Source organism: Lipophrys pholis (assembly GCF_963383615.2).
Source record: "Lipophrys pholis genome assembly, chromosome: 3".
Taxonomy (NCBI): Eukaryota; Metazoa; Chordata; class Actinopteri; order Blenniiformes; family Blenniidae; genus Lipophrys; species Lipophrys pholis.
Genome location: NC_137627.1, coordinates 36,410,260 through 36,428,239, shown reverse-complemented (window position 1 = coordinate 36,428,239; position 17,980 = coordinate 36,410,260). Strand labels below are relative to the sequence as shown.

Sequence of the window (17,980 nt, the reverse complement as noted above, 5' to 3'; positions counted from 1 at the left end):
GCTCTAAAGCTCCTTTCTGAGCCGCAGAGCACCGAGAACCGTCCGCTCACCGTCTCCGCCTCCAGGCCGGAACCAGAAGCCGCTTCGGGGGACTCATGAACGGTGTGGAGGACGACTTAATGTCCGGGAGCCGCTCCGGTAATTCCCCGCTTTGTTTCCGCTAACTCACCACTAGTTACCTGGTTATGAGCAGCCGATGGGTCGTTAACCTTTAACCTGTTGACCTTTAACCCGCTGACCCACCTGGACTGGTGAGCTTCGGGGGGTTTCTGGGTCCGCGGCAGCAGCGGGAGTTTCCTGGAAATATGACCGCTTTTAGCTTCACGAACAGCGGACAGATCAGCTCGACTCACATCGATATAACTAATATTACTAATGTTTAGCCACCTGTAAGTGTGTGTGTGTGTGTGTGTGTGTGTGTGTGTGTGTGTGTGTGTGTGTGTGTGTGTGTGTGTGTGTGTGTGTGTGTGTGTGTGTGTGTGTGTGTCACTGTAACACCTGTTAGAACAGGAGTGGGCAATAATTTTTTACATGGGGCCACATGAGAGCAAGAAAATATTGTGGGGGGCTGGATCACAAGGCTGAACTAAAGTCTGCATGATTGTGTTTCTTTATATAAAGCAGTAAGTAGCATCGTTTTGATAAGATAAGATCTCCTTTATTTATCTCACATGTGGAGAAATGTGCAGTGGTACAACAGGATAGTAAAGAGAAAGAAGCACACATAGCAGGAACTAAAAAAAGCAGATAAAAATACAATATAATAAAAATTGGTTGAAGAGTCTGACTGCAGCAGGGAGGAAGGACCGGCGGAGGCTCTCCTTCAGACACCGCGGGTGGAGAAGCCTGTCACTGACGGAGCTGCCCAGTGATGTGACGGTACCATGTAGGGGGTGGGAGACGGTCTCCATCAGGGATGAAAGCTTCTTCAGCATCCTCCTGTCTCCCACCACCTCCACAGGGTCCAGGGGGCAGCCCAGGACAGAGCTGGCCTTCCTCACCAGTTGGTTCAGTTGGTTCCTGTCTGCAGCCGGAGTGCTGCTGCTCCAGCAGACCACTCCATAGAAGATGGCTGATGCTACCACTGAGTCATCAAAGGTCCTCAGGAGCGCCCCCTGCAGTCCAAAGGACCTGAGTCTCCGCAGCAGATGGAGTCTGCTCTGGCCCTTCTTGTAGAGAGCTTGGGTGGTGTTGGACCAGTCCAGTTTATTGTTCAGGTGAACACCCAGGTACTTATAAGAGTCCACTATCTCAATGTCCTTTCCCTGGATGTTCACCGGTGTGGGGGGAGTGGGTCTCCGCCTGAGGAAGTCCACCACCAGCTCTTTGGTTTTACCCGCATTGATCAGGAGGTGGTTCCGCTGGCACCAGTCCACAAAGTCCAGGTTGAGTTCTCTGTACTCCGCCTCGTCGTCGTTGGTGATGAGGCCGACGATGGCGGAGTCATCAGAGAACTTGTGCAGGTGACAGGTGGATGTGTTGTGGGAGAAGTCTGCAGTGTAGAGGGTGAAGAGGAAGGGAGCCAGGACCGTCCCTGGGGAGCCCCCGTACTGCAGATTTTGACTGCAGTTTTGAGAAGTTTATCAGCCTGGTGAGAGTATATGTTACAATTGAGCAATGAAAAGAGAGGTTGTGTCTGGAAAAAAATGCCATTTATTCAATAAAATTTTCCAAAACTAGGGTCAACGAAATGTCAACACTTGTACAGTTTTTGATTCATTATATTAGTGACCATTTTCAGGCACATTCAGTAAGATGGATTGATGCCTACATTTGTAGTGTAATCACATTCACACTCATTCTGTGTTTTTTCAGTTCTTTCTTCTTGGTCAGTAGCAGAAATGTAGTCTCTGTTGGTCTTTAACAAGAGAATCAGGGTCAGCTTGAATGTCTGAGGTGGAGAAGTGAAGCGCAGCTGACAGAGGATCATCAGTGAGAGAGGATCTGTACCTGGACTTGTTAAACTTCACCACTGAGAAGGTTTGTTCACATATGTAGGTAGAGCCAAAGAGAACCAACCTCTTCTGAGCATGTCTCTTCGTGTTTGGAAACTTCTCTTGCTTATGAGAAGAGGAGAATTCCAGCAGTGGTTGTGACTTAAAGTGCTCTGCCAGTATGGCATCAGACTGCAGGTCAGTGAGTTCCAGCTGGACATCACGAGGTGCATCGTCCACACTGCAGGAGAGGAAATCAAGTGCATGTCACTCTCCATTGTTCTGAGATCTTCAAATCACCTTGAGAAGTCACCATGCAGTGCTCCTAACATAGCTGAGTACCTGCGGAGGTGATCATCTGATGGTGTGACTTCTTTCAGGGTTTGCATGTGAGTGAGATTGTTGCTCTCCAGTTGGCTTGAAAGAAACTAACTTCGTCATGAATCGGCCTGTCACAACAATCAATACATCAATAATTAAAAATGAGCTGGAGCAGTTTTCCAGGCTGGAGAATGTTTCCTTTACCAAAGACGTCACTGTGAGCGGCGCTCACTCTGGTGTTAGTGAGCGGCTCTGACTCTGGTGTTAGTGAGCGGCTCTGACTCTGGTGTTAGTGAGCGGCTCTGACTCTGGTGTTAGTGAGCGGCGAATACAAGTAACTGAGCTGTGTGTTGGACATCGTGGCTCTCGTCCAAAGCCGAGGAGAAAAGTGAAAAGTTGCCACTTCACGTTGCAGCTGAAGCTCCAAATTTCCTGGAATGTCCTCGATCCTTCTGGTCACGGTCGACCTGGACAGCAGGACTTAGTCAAAAGCTTCTTGTTTTTCCAGGACATATTAGTGCTGCAGAGTCCAGCAACACTCTTCACAAACCCTCCCTCTGAGAATGGCTTACGGTTTGTAGTGATGTTGTGGGATGTTACAAAGCTGGTCCTGGTTGCTGCGTCCCTGGATGTGTGAAGTTTGGTAAAAAAAAAACCTTGTTGCTTTTGTAGCTTAGCTTCCAAATCCTCCGATATCCGCGCCATTTCAGCATCATTCAAGTTTTTATGTTTCTCTGAATGTTTTGTCTTGTGATGTCGACTCAGATTGTAATCCTTGAACACGGCAATCTGGTCCCTGCAAACACACCGCTTCACCTCTGACTTCAGCAAATAAACACCGAGCTGTCCATGTCTTCTTGAAAACCCTGCATTCAGTATCTACCTTTCTTTTTTTTACTCGACATTTTGGGGTTGAAGTACGTCTTGACACCTGTCCCCTGCTTAAGACAACGTCAATTCAGTAACACGTTCACTTACGTATCAATGCGCGATGTAAAAAAAACACAACTTCAAAATAAAAGCAATGCACATTCAATCCACGCATGAGGTAAAATACGAAAATACATTTATTTTGTAATTTCTTATGAATCTTACGCGGACCGGTCAGAGTCAACCAAAGGGCCGCATGCCCAGGTCTGTGTGTTAAACCAGGACTGTGGACCATCAGGCCAGATCGGCCCGCCAGGCTTCAATCCATCAGCTCCATCGTCTCAACTGAAGTGTTTTCTGTCCCGCAGACGACGGCGGCGGCACGCCGGTCATGGATGAACACCAGGGGTCAGACGGCGAGGAGGTCAGGAGCGAGGGGCGTCTGTCTGAGGTTAGGGCGCATCACTTCCTGTCTGTGTGTGTTTCACAGAAGATTGAAAATTAAAGTGAGTAAAGGTTTTTTTACTCCCTCTCTCAGGACGACGGCAGTAATGACGAGGACGCCATCCGCCAGACCCGAGCGGCCGACAGCGACTCAGAGACCGAGGCCCCCAAAGGCCATCGTCATGGTGACGACGGGAGTGACTCAGAGACCGAGAATCCCGATGGCCGTCATCACGGCAACGACAGTAACGACGAAGATGCTGTCCGGCTGGCCCGAGTGGCCGACAGCGACTCGGAGGCCGAGGCCCCTGAGGGTCGTCGTCATGACGACGACAGGAGCGACTCGGGCTCTGAGGCCCCGCGGCCCGCCGACAGCGACAACGACTCTCCAGTGAAGCGTCGTCGGATCAGCGCCTCCGAGGAAGACGAAGAGGATGGGTCACCGGCGAAGCGTCGTCGGGTCAGCGCCTCCGAGGAGGAGGAGGAGTCACCGCAGAAACGGGAGCCGGCACCGGCCTCTGACATGGAGGAGGAGCAGCGTGCCACGGCGCCCGTGGACAGCGACTCCGACGACAACCAGCACGCCAAACCGGCGGCAACCAACAGAGACAGTGACTCTGAGACAGAGAATGCCCCCCGACAGAAGGAGGCGCAGATAGACTCTGAGGAGGAGGAGAAACAGGACGGAGGAGCTGGAGGGAAGTGGAAGGCTGTGATGCAGTCGGACAGTGAGGAGGAGGAGGTGGAGCGAGGGAGGAAGGCTGCCACAGGAAGCGATGGAGAGCAGCAGCAGGAGGAGAAGATGAGAGATGACAGCGACGAAGACAAAAATAAGCCAGGTACACCCGAACTACCTGGCGAACTACCCCGGGGACAAAGTGGGCGGGGCTCGACTGCATGGGATTCCATCTGATTGGTCAAATATGAGTGAAGGTCTTATTGTGTGTGTGTGTGTGTGTGTGTGTGTGTGTGTGTGTGTGTGTGTGTGTGTGTGTGTGTGTGTGTGTGTGTGTGTGTGTGTGTGTGTGTGTGTGTGTGTGTGTGTGTGTGTGTGTGTGTGTGTGTGTGTGTGTGTGTGTGTGTGTGTGTGTGTGTAGTAAAGAGGAAGAAGGCCGTCCTGTCAGACAGCGAGGACGAGGAGGACGAACCAGGTAAACATCTGGAGCAGCTTTTTTTTATCCCCGTTGAGTTTCTGGTGGTACGACGTCGGAAGCTGGTGGAGTTTCTGAGAAAGTTCTGTCTCTGTCTCTGTCTCTGTCTCTGTCTCTGTCTCTCAGCCTCAGCGTTGAAGCGATCTCGTGCTGTGTCTGATGACGATGACTCGGACAGTGACGACGGCTCCGGCGGTCCGGACAAAAGTCTGGCGGCGAAACTTCGTGAGTTGGGCTCCGACAGCGGCAGCGAGGAGGAGGAGCGAGGCGGCGGCGGAGCGAAGGACAAAGAGGCGCTGTTCGGCAGCGACAGCGAGTCCGGGGACGAGGAGGAGTGAGTGAGCCACAAACCTGGGACGCCAGACAACCGTTGTCCCGGCAACCGCAGAAATCACCTGACAACACTGTGTGTGTGTGTGTGTGTGTGTGTGTGTGTGTGTGTGTGTGTGTGTGTGTGTGTGTGTGTGTGTGTGTGTGTGTGTGTGTGTGTGTGTGTGTGTGTGTGTGTGTGTGTGTGTGTGTGTGTGTGTGTGTGTGTGTGTGTGTGTGTGTGTGTGTGTGTGTGTGTGTGTAGGAAAATGATTGCAGACATCTTTGGGGAGTCTGGAGATGAGGAGGAGGAAGAGTTCACGGTAAACTAACATTTCAGAGCAAAACTTTAAAATATTCTTCAGTTAAAGGTTCTTCTGTGTAACCGTATTTTTTCTGGTTGTACCTGCGTGCCCTGGTTGCCATGGAGACTGACCCTGTTTGAACTGTGCAGGGTTTCAACCAGGAGGACCTGGACGGGGATAGGCAGGCGAAGGAGCGGCAGCAGCAGCAGCTGCAGGACGACTCGGACTCCGATGAAGGCGTGGACCGCGGCGGGCAGGAGTGCGTTTCCATGGTTACCCTCGCCTGACTCCACCCCCTGACTTGTCTCCCTGCTGACGATTGTTGTGGGGTTTGTTCCCATCAGCACCAGCTTCATGTCGGACTTCGACCTGATGCTCGCCCGGAGGAAAGCCATGAACAGCCGCAGGAGGAAACACCGTGATGGCGGAACCTTCATCAGCGACGCTGACGACGTGGTCAGCGCTATGATCACCAAGATGAACGAGGCCGCCGAGGTGCACCTCGTCCCGCTGCCCGCTGCCATAAAACACCCCGGGTCCAGCCTTTGACGTGTGTGTGTGTGTGTGTGTGTGTGTGATTGACAGGAGGACCGAACTCTGAACAGTCAGAAGAAACCGGCACTGAAGAAGCTGATGCTGCTGCCGCATGTTGTCATGCACCTCAAGAAGTAAGAACCACACACCCGGTCCATTCCTCATCCAATCGTCACAGTAATGCTGAACAATCACATTTTATTCACACCAGTGTTAATGTCAGTGAGGTTATAGAGGAGGTCAGAGGTTATGGAGGAGGTCAGAGGTTATGGAGGAGGTCAGAGGTTATGGAGGAGGTCAGAGGTTATAGAGGAGGTCAGGTTATGGAGGAGGTCAGAGGTTATAGAGGAGGTCAGAGGTTATAGAGGAGGTCAGGTTATGGAGGAGGTCAGAGGTTATGGAGGAGGTCAGAGGTTATAGAGGAGGTCAGAGGGTATGGAGGAGGTCAGAGGTTATGGAGGAGGTCAGAGGTTATGGAGGAGGTCAGGTTATGGAGGAGGTCAGAGGTTATAGAGGAGGTCAGGTTATAGAGGAGGTCAGAGGTTATGGAGGAGGTCAGAGGTTATGGAGGAGGTCAGGTTATGGAGGAGGTCAGAGGTTATAGAGGAGGTCAGAGGTTATGGAGGAGGTCAGGTTATGGAGGAGGTCAGAGGTTATGGAGGAGGTCAGGTTATGGAGGAGGTCAGAGGTTATGGAGGAGGTCAGGTTATGGAGGAGGTCAGAGGTTATAGAGGAGGTCAGAGGTTATGGAGGAGGTCAGGTTATGGAGGAGGTCAGAGGTTATGGAGGAGGTCAGAGGTTATGGAGGAGGTCAGGTTATGGAGGAGGTCAGAGGTTATGGAGGAGGTCAGGTTATGGAGGAGGTCAGAGGTTATAGAGGAGGTCAGAGGTTATGGAGGAGGTCAGGTTATGGAGGAGGTCAGAGGTTATGGAGGAGGTCAGAGGTTATAGAGGAGGTCAGGTTATAGAGGAGGTCAGGTTATGGAGGAGGTCAGAGGTTATGGAGGAGGTCAGAGGTTATAGAGGAGGTCAGGTTATAGAGGAGGTCAGGTTATGGAGGAGGTCAGAGGTTATGGAGGAGGTCAGAGGTTATAGAGGAGGTCAGAGGTTATAGAGGAGGAGTTGACTCTGCTGCTCGTGTCTCTCAGACAGGACCTGAAGGAGACGTTCATCGACAGCGGCGTCATGTCGGCCATTAAAGAGTGGATCAGCCCGCTGCCTGACAAATCTCTGCCTGCACTGCGGATCAGGGAGGAGCTGCTGCGGATCCTACAGGAGGTGAGGGGGGGTCTGTCGTCCACAGTGGGGTGTCCAGGGGAGGAGGTGCAGGCTCCAGCTGACAGCGTCTCCTCCTGTGCTCCTCCTCAGCTCCCCAGTGTCAGTCAGGAGACTCTGAAGCACAGCGGCATCGGCAGAGCCGTCATGTTCCTCTACAAACACCCCAAAGAGTCCAGGAACAACAAGGACCTGGCCCTCAAGCTCATCAGTGAGCACACACACACACACACACACACACACACACACACACACACACACACACACACACACACACACACACACACAGCGTTTGTGTAGTAGTTGAGGGTTGTGTGCTCCGTGTTCCAGACGAGTGGTCGCGGCCGATCTTCGGCTTGACGTCGAACTACAAAGGCATGACGAGGGAGGAGCGTCAGCAGAGAGACCTGGACCAGCAGACGCCTCAGAGACGGCGGCTCAGGTAGGACGGGGGGGACACATGGGTAGGACGGGGGGACACCTGGGTAGGACGGGGGGACACATGGGTAGAACGGGGGGGACACATGGGTAGGACGGGGGGACACCTGGGTAGGACGGGGGGACACATGGGTAGAACGGGGGGGACACATGGGTAGGACGGGGGGACACATGGGTAGAACGTGTCGAGATGGAGCTCAGATTGAACCAATTCCAGTTTTTCACGTCGTGGACCCTCCTGGAAGCTTGAGAAGCTTGTGAAGCTTGTGAAGCTTGAGAAGCTTGAGAAGCTTGTGAAGCTTGAGAAGCTTGTGAAGCTTGTGAAGCTTGAGAAGCTTGAGAAGCTTGTGAAGCTTGAGAAGCTTGAGAAGCTTGTGAAGCTTGAGAAGCTTGAGAAGCTTGTGAAGCTTGTGAAGCTTGTGAAGCTTGTGAAGCTTGAGAAGCTTGAGAAGCTTGAGAAGCTTGTGAAGCTTGAGAAGCTTGAGAAGCTTGAGAAGCTTGAGAAGCGGTCACTTCAGCAGAGCCTCGTGTGTCAAATGTCCAAGCCTGAAACTGCAGAAATGTTGGTCATGTGATCCGGCCACAGGTCGTCCAATCAGAGAGGTTCAGAAGAGTTTTTGTCACTGCTTTCCTTCCTCTTCATCACCTCCTATTTCTCTTCCTGCTCCTCTTCCTCCTCTTCATCCCCTCCTATTTCTCTTCATCACCTCCTCATATTTCTCCTGCTCCTCTTCCTCCACCTCTTCATCACCTCCTCTTCCTCCTCCTCTTTCTCCTGCCTCTCTTCCTCCACCTCCTCTTCCTCTTCTTCTTTCTCTTGCCTCTCTTCCTCCTCTTCATCACCTCCTCTTCCTCCTCTTCTTTCTCTTGCCTCTCTTCCTCCTCCTCTTCATCACCTCATCTTTCTCCTGCTCCTCTTCCTCCACCTCTTCATCACCTCCTCTTCCTCCTCCTCTTCATCACCTCCTCCTCCTCTTTCTCCTGCCTTTCTTCCTCCTCCTCTTCATCACCTCCTCCTCCTCCTCCTCAGTCAGCCTCAGAAGGTGGAGAGGACGGAGGAACCTGACGTCTTCTGTCCACCCAGCAGGTTGTCTTCAGCATCTGTTTGAACTAACGTGTGCAGTGCTGGGCTCACCTGCTGCACCTGAACGCACCACGAGTCTGTCTCCATGTCCGTGATTCTAACCTGCTGTGATGTCATAACAGCATGGAGCTCATCGGCCAATCACAGGCCAGCTATCATTTGCCGTTCTGAAACTAACTGTGTGTGTGTGCGTGTGTGTGCGTGTGTGTGCGTGTGTGTGCGTGTGTGTGCGTGTGTGTGCGCGTGCGCGCGTGCGTGCGTGTGTGTGTGTGTGTGTGTGTGTGCGCAGCTCGGGGGGTCAGACGCCCCGCAGAGACCTGGAGAAGCAGCTCACTGGAGAAGAAAAGTAAGTCCACCTGACAACACCTGAAGCTCCCTGAAGAGAACCACAACCTCATCTCTTCTTCCTCCCCCTCCCCCCACAGAGCTCTGAGACCCGGGGATCCTGGTTTCTGTGCCCGGGCTCGGGTCCCGATGCCCTCCAACAAGGACTACGTGGTCCGACCCAAGTGGAATGTGGAGGGAGACTCCAGCAGGGTGAGTGAGGCTCCAGCAGGGTAGGTGAGGCTCCAGCAGGGTGGATGAGACTCCAGCAGGGTGGGTCAGGCTCCAGCAGGGTAGGTGAGGCTCCAGCAGGGTGGGTGAGGCTCCAGCAGGGTGAGTGAGGCTCCAGCAGGGTGGGTGAGACTCCAGCAGGGTGGGTCAGGCTCCAGCAGGGTAGGTGAGGCTCCAGCAGGGTGGGTGAGGCTCCAGCAGGGTGGGTGAGGCTCCAGCAGGCTCCAGCAGGGTGGGTGAGGCTCCAGCAGGTTGGGTCAGGCTCCAGCAGGGTGAGTGAGGCTCCAGCAGGGTGGGTGAGGCTCCAGTAGGGTGAGTGAGGCTCCAGCAGGAGCGGTGAGGCTCCAGCAGGGCGGGTGAGGCTCCAGCAGGGTGGGTCAGGCTCCAGCAGGGTGGGTGAGACTCCAGCAGGGTGAGTGAGGCTCCAGCAGGGCCGGTGAGGCTCCAGCAGGGTGAGTGAGGCTCCAGCAGGGTAGGTGAGGCTCCAGCAGGGTGAGTGAGGCTCCAGCAGGGTGAGTGAGGCTCCAGCAGGGCCGGTGAGGCACCAGCAGGGCGGGTGAGACTCCAGCAGGGTAGGTGAGGCTCCAGTAGGGTGAGTGAGGCTCCAGCAGGACCGGTGAGGCTCCAGCAGGGCGAGTGAGGCTCTTTGAGGAACCAGAACCTTCTGGACCTGAACGCAGCTCAACCTCAACATGAGGATAATTAAACCTGTGAACTCAAACTGTTTCCTAAACTACAAAGAATTAAAGTTTAAATCTGAGCTGAACTTTAGATCTGCAGAACTAAACTACTAGAACAGAGTGTGTCCTGAGCTGAGCTGTGATTGGTCCCCTGAGCTGAGCTGTGATTGGTCCTCAGACTGGAGGTAAAAAGTCTCTGAGTCTCCTGGAGAAACACAAGCGTCGCTTTGCGGAGCAGAGGAAACTGTGTCGGCCTCAAGGAGCCGTGAAGATCAGCATCGAGGGCAACAGGATGCCGCTGTAGCTGCAGCTGCCACCAGGGGGCAGTAAGTGGTCTGCATGGCCTGCAGTGTGCCAGCACCCCCTGTGGCGGCGTGTGGGACCGCAGCAGTGTGCGCCCCCTGTGGCGGCGTGTGGGACTGCAGCAGTGTGCGCCCCCTGTGGCGGTGTGTGGGACTGCTCTAAATATTGGAAGTACTTTGGAATGCGAAGCATCAGAAACATTAACTGGTTCTCTTCTTTACTGCGTTTACTCGCTACTGCGATGCGTTCAGTGTCAGTGGGAGATTTGAGCCTCTGAACCAGCTGCTGTTTCCTCCTGCAGGGGCCGGTCAAGAAGGGTATTTCTCGGGTGGACAAGCAGATGCGTCGCTTTGCGGACATCCGCCGCCTGACGAAGACGGGCCACGCCGTGAAGATCAGCGTGGAGGGGAACCGGATGCCCCTCTGAGGAGCAACGTGTGACATCACGGGGGGTGGGGCTTGTTGTGATGTTACGGAAGTCTGTTTATAAAATGTTTAAACAAGCTCGTATCTTCAGATTTATTTTGTTAGCTCGTGGCTACGTTAGCAGCCAGCCCTCAGGTGGTTTGAATGTTTTGGGGTTTTTTTGGTTGTTTTTTGTCCGTTGCGAGCTCCCGTAGCGTCTGTACAGGAAACACGCAGCGCGGAGCGACCACAAAGTTTTCTTAATAAACGCTGAAAGTCCACCCCGCCTCGCTCGTCTTTCCAACATGTGTGTGAGAATTCCCAGTCAGTGAACTACACGCAGTCCTCAGAGAGCTTTTATTAGAAAACAGGAAGTGATGCGTGCGCTCAATAGCCAATAGAAAGCAGGATGACAGTGACGTTGTCGGCGCAGCCTCGGCGTACTGCCTCGCTGGCCAGCCGCTGACAGGCGGAATCAAACCGCTGCTCCTCACCCTGCGTCTGCTCCTCCTGATGGGACGGAGAGGAAGACCAATCAGAATGGAGCTGCTGGCCAGAGCTCAGCCGTCATTGGTCAGAGAAAGTGTGTGTGTGTGTGTGTGTGTCACCTGTAGGACAACCAGCACAAACTGGACGGCTTCATCAGCTGAGAAGACTTTGAAGAGTCCGTCACAGGCCAGGAGGATGAACCTGCAGACAGAGAGCGTTACACACACACACACACACACACACACACACCGTGTATCACCTGTCATTGGCTGAGAGCTGACACCTCCTCAGGTCGGGCGTGGCGATGACGCCGCAGCGTTTGTACTGACCGTCCCCAATGGAACGAGACACTTCCAGGACGCCGAGGACACGCCCATCTCTGCAGGACACGCAAAAACAGAGTCACGTGACCAGAGGACACCTCTGAGCCAATTGGACGCAGGTATGTGTGTGAAATGAGTATTGAAGTGGACCCAGGGTTGATCCTTGAGGAACACCAATCCCTGTGAGGTAGTGAGTGAGAGAGTGAGAGAGTGAGGTAGTGAGCAAGAGAGTGAGGTAGTGAGTGAGAGAGTGAGGTAGTGAGTGAGAGAGTGAAGTAGTGAGCTGGTGAGGTAGTGAGACCTGACCTGACGGTTCCTCCGGCTCTCTGGATCCTCATCCTCTCCTCGTAGATGGTCGGGTTGTGTTCTTTACTGAGCGACAGAGTCACACACTTTGTCTGACCGTCACACTGCTCCATCCTACACAGCACGGCCTGAACACACACACACACACACACACACACACACACACACACACACACACTCAGTGACACACACACACACTCAGTGACACACACACACACTCAGTGACACACCCACACACTCAGTGACACACACACACACACTGAAGCCCGTCATGGTGGCATCCTCTCACCCTGCTGTCTCCCAGGTTCGCCACGTACGCCACGTCGTCCACCAGCAGCACGCAGGTGGCGGTGGACCCGTCCTTCCATGCCGGCTTCCTGTTTGGACACAGCGGGCTTCAGAGTAGCTCCACGCCGAGGCCCCGCCCCCTCCCAGTGCATCATGGGAACTTACTGACTGGAAGCTTTCCTCAGGAAGTCTTCGTCCGTCTGTCTGAAGGTGTCGACCAAACACTTCCTGATCAGCTTCTCGAGGTTCTCACCATCTCCTGCAACATCAGATTATAGCTCATCTTCCTCCTGCAACATCAGATTATAGCTCATCTTCCTCCTGCAACATCAGATTATAGCTCATCTTCCTTCTGCAACATCAGATTATACAGCATCTCCCTCCTGTAACGTCAGATTATAGAACATCTTCCTCCTGTAACATCAGATTATAGAACATCTTCCTCCTGCAACATCAGATTATAGCTCATCTTCCTCCTGTAACGTCAGATTATAGAACATCCTCCTCCTGTAACATCAGATTATACAGCGTCTCCCTCCTGTAACATCAGATTATACAGCATCTCCCTTCTGTAACATCAGATTATAGAGCATCTTCCTCCACTAACATCCTGATTATAGAGCATCTTCCTTCTAACATCAGATTGTGGAGTATATTCCTCCACTAACATCAGATTATGGCGCATCTTCCTTCTAACATCAGATTATGGTGCATCTTCCTCCTCTAATCTCAGATTATAGAGCATCTTCCTCCTGTAACTGATGTAACTTCACATGAACTGACACCAGACCCACACAGTGCTAGCAGCTAAGCTAATGGAACTAGAACAAAGAACTGCTGTATTTGGAGCTCTAGAAATAAAGTTAAATTGTTACTACTCAAGTAAATTCACTACTTGTTAAAAGAGTAACTAGTAACTGGAGTATTGTTCTTCAGTAACCAGCCGGTTCAGACTCACCGCTGGGGAACTTCTTGGCCAGAACGTGGTGCAGATGTTCAGCAGCGAATCGTGAAGCTCGAGAGCCGCCATGTCCGTCAAACACGGCGAAGTACGACACGCGACACCTGCGACATAAACAGTGGTGTCCCTCAGGGATCTGTGTGTGTGTGTGTGTGTGTGTGTGTGTGTGTGTGTGTGTGTGTTACAAACAGTAGTCGTACACATGTGGAGGTAGTGAGGTCACACTGAGGTCAGGCAGCAGCACATGAGCGTCCTGCATCTCCTCTCGCTCGCCACGCCTCGCCGCCACGTACCCTCTGAACATGGGGGGACCTGCACACACACACACACACACACACACACACACACACACACACACACACACACACACACACACACACACACACACACACACACACACACACACAGAGTGAGAGCCGGCCTCCTCGCTGCTCACGCTGCATCTGATTGGAGGAGAGAAGCAGACAAACATTGGGGGTAAACAGTTGAAAACCTTGTTTACAAACTTTCTTCGTCTTCCCGCGCTGCTCCTCCTCCTCCTCCTCCTCTTCCTCCTCTTCCTCCCATCTCCGTTTGGTCCTCCTCTCTTCTTCTTCTTTGGTGGAAGGCGTTTTGCCGTCTGGCAGTGAACCTGAGAAAGTCCAGAGTCAATCAGAGGGAGAACTCAGTCAAACGTCTGAACCACTGATCCTTCCTTTAGAACCTCCTTTAGCCTAGGAACCACTGATGCTTCCTTTAGAACTTCCTTTAGCCTAGGAACCACTGATCCTTCCTTTAGAACCTCCTTTAGCTTAGGAACCACTGATCCTTCCTTTAGAACCTCCTTTAGCCTAGGAACCACTGATCCTTCCTTTAGAACCTCCTTTAGCCTAGGAACCACTGATGCTTCCTTTAGAACCTCCTTTAGCCTAGGAACCACTGATGCTTCCTTTAGAACCTCCTTTAGCTTAGGAACCACTGATCCTTCCTTTAGAACCTCCTTTAGCCTAGGAACCACTGATCCTTCCTTTAGAACCTCCTTTAGCTTAGGAACCACTGATCCTTCCTTTAGAACCTCCTTTAGCTTAGGAACCACTGATCCTTCCTTTAGAACCTCCTTTAGCCTAGGAACCACTGATCCTTCCTTTAGAACCTCCTTTAGCCTAGGAACCACTGATGCTTCCTTTAGAACCTCCTTTAGCCTAGGAACCACTGATCCTTCCTTTAGAACCTCCTTTAGCCTAGGAACCACTGATGCTTCCTTTAGAACCTCCTTTAGCCTAGGAACCACTGATCCTTCCTTTAGACCAGGGGTGTCAAACTCAGATCCTCGTGGGCCGCAGCCCTGCACGTTTTCAATGTCTCCCTCCCCTGAATGTCCTGATGGTTCATCACCACATTCAGCACAAAGCCAGAGAACGAGCTGCTCATTGCAATCAGCTGTGTTGAAGCTGGGAGACATGGAGAACGTGCAGGGCTGCGGCCCTCGAGGCCTGGAGTTCGACACGTGTGCTTTAGAACCTCCTTTAGCCTAGGAACCACTGATGCTCCTTTAGAACCTCCTTTAGCCTAGGAACCACTGATCCTTCCTTTAGAACCTCCTTTAGCCTAGGAACCACTGATGCTCCTTTAGAACCTCCTTTAGCCTAGGAACCACTGATCCTTCCTTTAGAACCTCCTTTAGCCTAGGAACCACTGATCCTTCCTTTAGAACCTCCTTTAGCCTAGGAACCACTGATGCTCCTTTAGAACTTCCTTTAGCCTAGGAACCACTGATGCTCCTTTAGAACCTCCTTTAGCCTAGGAACCACTGATCCTTCCTTTAGAACCTCCTTTAGCCTAGGAACCACTGATGCTTCCTTTAGAACCTCCTTTAGCCTAGGAACCACTGATGCTTCCTTTAGAACCTCCTTTAGCCTAGGAACCACTGATCCTTCCTTTAGAACCTCCTTTAGCCTAGGAACCACTGATGCTCCTTTAGAACCTCCTTTAGCCTAGGAACCACTGATCCTTCCTTTAGAACCTCCTTTAGCCTAGGAACCACTGATGCTCCTTTAGAACCTCCTTTAGCCTAGGAACCACTGATCCTTCCTTTAGAACCTCCTTTAGCCTAGGAACCACTGATCCTTCCTTTAGAACCTCCTTTAGCCTAGGAACCACTGATGCTCCTTTAGAACTTCCTTTAGCCTAGGAACCACTGATGCTCCTTTAGAACCTCCTTTAGCCTAGGAACCACTGATCCTTCCTTTAGAACCTCCTTTAGCCTAGGAACCACTGATGCTTCCTTTAGAACCTCCTTTAGCCTAGGAACCACTGATGCTTCCTTTAGAACCTCCTTTAGCCTAGGAACCACTGATCCTTCCTTTAGAACCTCCTTTAGCCTAGGAACCACTGATGCTTCCTTTAGAACCTCCTTTAGCCTAGGAACCACTGATCCTTCCTTTAGAACCTCCTTTAGCCTAGGAACCACTGATGCTTCCTTTACCAAAGGAGACCAGCTCATGTTCCCCCACAATTCCTTGCGGCGACAACATTTAAAGGAACCCGCTCACCGGAGCGTTCAGGGAAACTCAGGATGACTGAAAAAGGAGATCATGTAAGTTACCAAAGCAATAATCTGCCTAGAACCACTTGAAATCATCTAGAACCCAGATGAACTTTTTGTAGTTCATTTTCAGAAACTTGTAGTTCTTTCCCCACCATGGCAGACGTCACTAACTAGAGCCGCCGTCGCTTTATTATGATGTCACTCAGTGAAAGTCTGACTGCCTCACCACCGTGATCTCCTTTACTAACTCCTTTAGGAAGCCTCTTAACACCTTTACTAACTCCTATAGGAAGCCTCCTAACACCTTTCACTAATTCCTTTAGGAAGCCTCCTAACTCCTTTACTAACTCCTTTAGGAAGCCTCCTAACTCCTTTACTAACTCCTTTAGGAAGCCTCCTAACACCTTTCCTTCACCCCGTGGATGACGTCACGGGGTGAAGGTAAAGTCGATAGATAAGGAGACTTTTCGGACGTACCCATAGACTCTTTGTAGAGTGGCGAGAGTTCTGATGAGTTTTCTTGTCTTTTATTATTACATTTATTGGTGATTTCTTTTGTGTTTATCAGTAAAAGTTGTGACATTATTGTGATTTATCCTCAAATCTCACTTAGATGTGACCAAGTTTGTCAGAAAATGTACTTTCTGGTCTTGTTAGTGTATTTCATGGAGCTCTGGCCCAGTTCCCCCCCCCACTAACTGGACCTCCGGCCCGGTTAACCCCTGGCCCACTCACCGGAGCTGTGGCCCGGTTCCGGCAGGTCCCCGAACAGATCCATCCCGCGTCGCAGCAGTTAGCCTCCGAGCTAACGAAGCTTCAGACGGACCGTAAACTGTCACACGGAACAAGCTGCCGGGGCTCGGTCAGACGGACTGAAACGCTGAAAACGTCTCAAAAAGCCTCAATAAAAAAAAAACCAAGACTTTTATTCACCTTGTGAGCGAAAAGGGTAAAGTTTGACTGGGAGAAGCTAAGCTACAGCTAGCATCACAAATGCTCCACTTCTTCTCCTCTTCGGCGGTTGAACAGCAGCTGCTGACGTCACTGCCCCCACTGGTCAGTCCCTGTAATTACGCCGAAGCTTATTCAACGTGCTTCACACGTAAACACATATATTACCTCTGTTATTACACCTCAACGATCAGTGTTGCCACAGTTACCTTGAAAAAGTAGTCAGATTACTGATTACTAGTTAATCTTTTAAAAATAAATTAGTTACTGAAGGATATTACATTAGCAATACTGTGATCACGGTTTATGTTTATGCTTAGAAACTGAAAATCTGACTGTTCATTCTGACTGTTCATTCTAACAGTTCATTCTGACTGTTCATTGTGACTGTTCAGTGTGACTGTTCATTCTGACTGTTCATTGTGACTGTTCATTGTGACTGTTCATTCTGACTGTTCATTCTGACGGTTCATTCTAACAGTTCATTCTGACTGTTCATTGTGACTGTTCATTGTGACTGTTCATTCTGACTGTTCATTCTAACAGTTCATTGTGACTGTTCATTCTGACTGTTCATTCTGACTGTTCATTCTGACTGTTCATTCTAACAGTTCATTGTGACTTTTCATTGTGACTGTTCATTGTGACTGTTCATTGTGACTGTTCATTGTGACTGTTCATTCTAACAGTTCATTCTGACTGTTCATTGTGACTGTTCATTGTGACTGTTCATTGTGACTGTTCATTCTAACAGTTCATTGTGACTGTTCATTCTGACTGTTCATTCTGACTGTTCATTCTGACTGTTCATTCTAACAGTTCATTGTGACTTTTCATTGTGACTGTTCATTGTGACTGTTCATTGTGACTGTTCATTGTGACTGTTCATTGTGACTGTTCATTCTAACAGTTCATTCTGACTGTTCATTCTGACTGTTCATTGTGACTGTTCATTGTGACTGTTCATTCTAACAGTTCATTCTGACTGTTCATTCTGACTGTTCATTCTGACTGTTCATTCCAGGACCAGGTTGTTCTGCTCTCAGCCTGACCTATGATGGTAGAACAACAGATTAGAACTCAGCTACTCCAGATAACAACATACAGCTTTCATGACTCACGTTGGCAACAGACGCCACTGACCAAACTGACCAATGGTGCTGAAGCCCAACCTGTTGTGGGGGTGTGGCCCCGCCCAGAAGAACAATGTCGAACCAGGGAGATTGGACTCTCTGCTGGTCCTCCTGCTGAGACCTTCAGGTCTTCCATGTGGCTCTTTACTTCCATTGATACATAAATGGTAGAACATATCATGTATAGGATCAAAGGACCCGGAGGAACCAGAGGGCTTAAGGCCGGGTTCTAACAGCACTTTACTCATTACTTGTATTTAAAAGTAACTAAGTTAGATTACAAGTAACGTTTTAGTTACTTTCAGCAGCTGCCGACAACACCCCCTCTGATCTCTACATGAACATTACAACTGGTTTTACCAAAAACTCACTGCTGATCCCTGCCTGACCTCCT

At 51.0% G+C, this 17,980-nt stretch overlaps 2 protein-coding genes across 7 annotated transcripts; one reads left to right on the top strand and one right to left on the bottom strand.

Annotated features, from left to right (window-relative positions):
- Positions 1-9: 9 nt before the first annotated feature.
- On the top strand, positions 10-10,889 carry iws1 (interacts with SUPT6H, CTD assembly factor 1). 3 transcript variants are annotated; one of them, XM_080460308.1, is made up of 17 exons: positions 10-138; positions 3,494-3,576; positions 3,664-4,408; positions 4,667-4,720; positions 4,847-5,054; positions 5,295-5,352; positions 5,484-5,593; positions 5,679-5,829; positions 5,920-6,002; positions 7,017-7,146; positions 7,237-7,354; positions 7,474-7,585; positions 8,612-8,668; positions 8,955-9,011; positions 9,091-9,202; positions 10,079-10,226; positions 10,505-10,889. In XM_080460308.1, exons 1-16 carry the CDS (start codon positions 96-98, stop codon positions 10,202-10,204), a joined length of 2,247 nt encoding a protein of 748 aa, XP_080316434.1. In that variant the 5' UTR covers positions 10-95; the 3' UTR covers positions 10,205-10,226; positions 10,505-10,889. The 3 variants fall into 3 exon arrangements, with proteins under 3 accessions (XP_080316434.1, XP_080316433.1, XP_080316435.1); XM_080460307.1 differs by lacking the exon at positions 10,079-10,226; XM_080460309.1 differs by lacking the exons at positions 8,612-8,668; positions 10,079-10,226.
- A 61-nt stretch (positions 10,890-10,950) lies between these two features.
- ilkap (integrin-linked kinase-associated serine/threonine phosphatase) lies at positions 10,951-16,545 on the bottom strand. 4 transcript variants are annotated; one of them, XM_080460305.1, is made up of 10 exons: positions 16,238-16,545; positions 13,482-13,606; positions 13,176-13,287; positions 12,973-13,079; positions 12,180-12,273; positions 12,016-12,103; positions 11,727-11,854; positions 11,357-11,476; positions 11,217-11,298; positions 10,951-11,118 (listed from the first exon to the last, which is right to left on the bottom strand). In XM_080460305.1, exons 2-10 carry the CDS (start codon positions 13,540-13,542, stop codon positions 10,996-10,998), a joined length of 915 nt encoding a protein of 304 aa, XP_080316431.1. In that variant the 5' UTR covers positions 13,543-13,606; positions 16,238-16,545; the 3' UTR covers positions 10,951-10,995. The 4 variants fall into 4 exon arrangements, with proteins under 4 accessions (XP_080316431.1, XP_080316428.1, XP_080316429.1 ...); XM_080460302.1 differs by having other exon boundaries at positions 13,322-13,606; positions 16,238-16,521; XM_080460303.1 differs by having other exon boundaries at positions 13,469-13,606; positions 16,238-16,521.
- Positions 16,546-17,980: the final 1,435 nt, after the last annotated feature.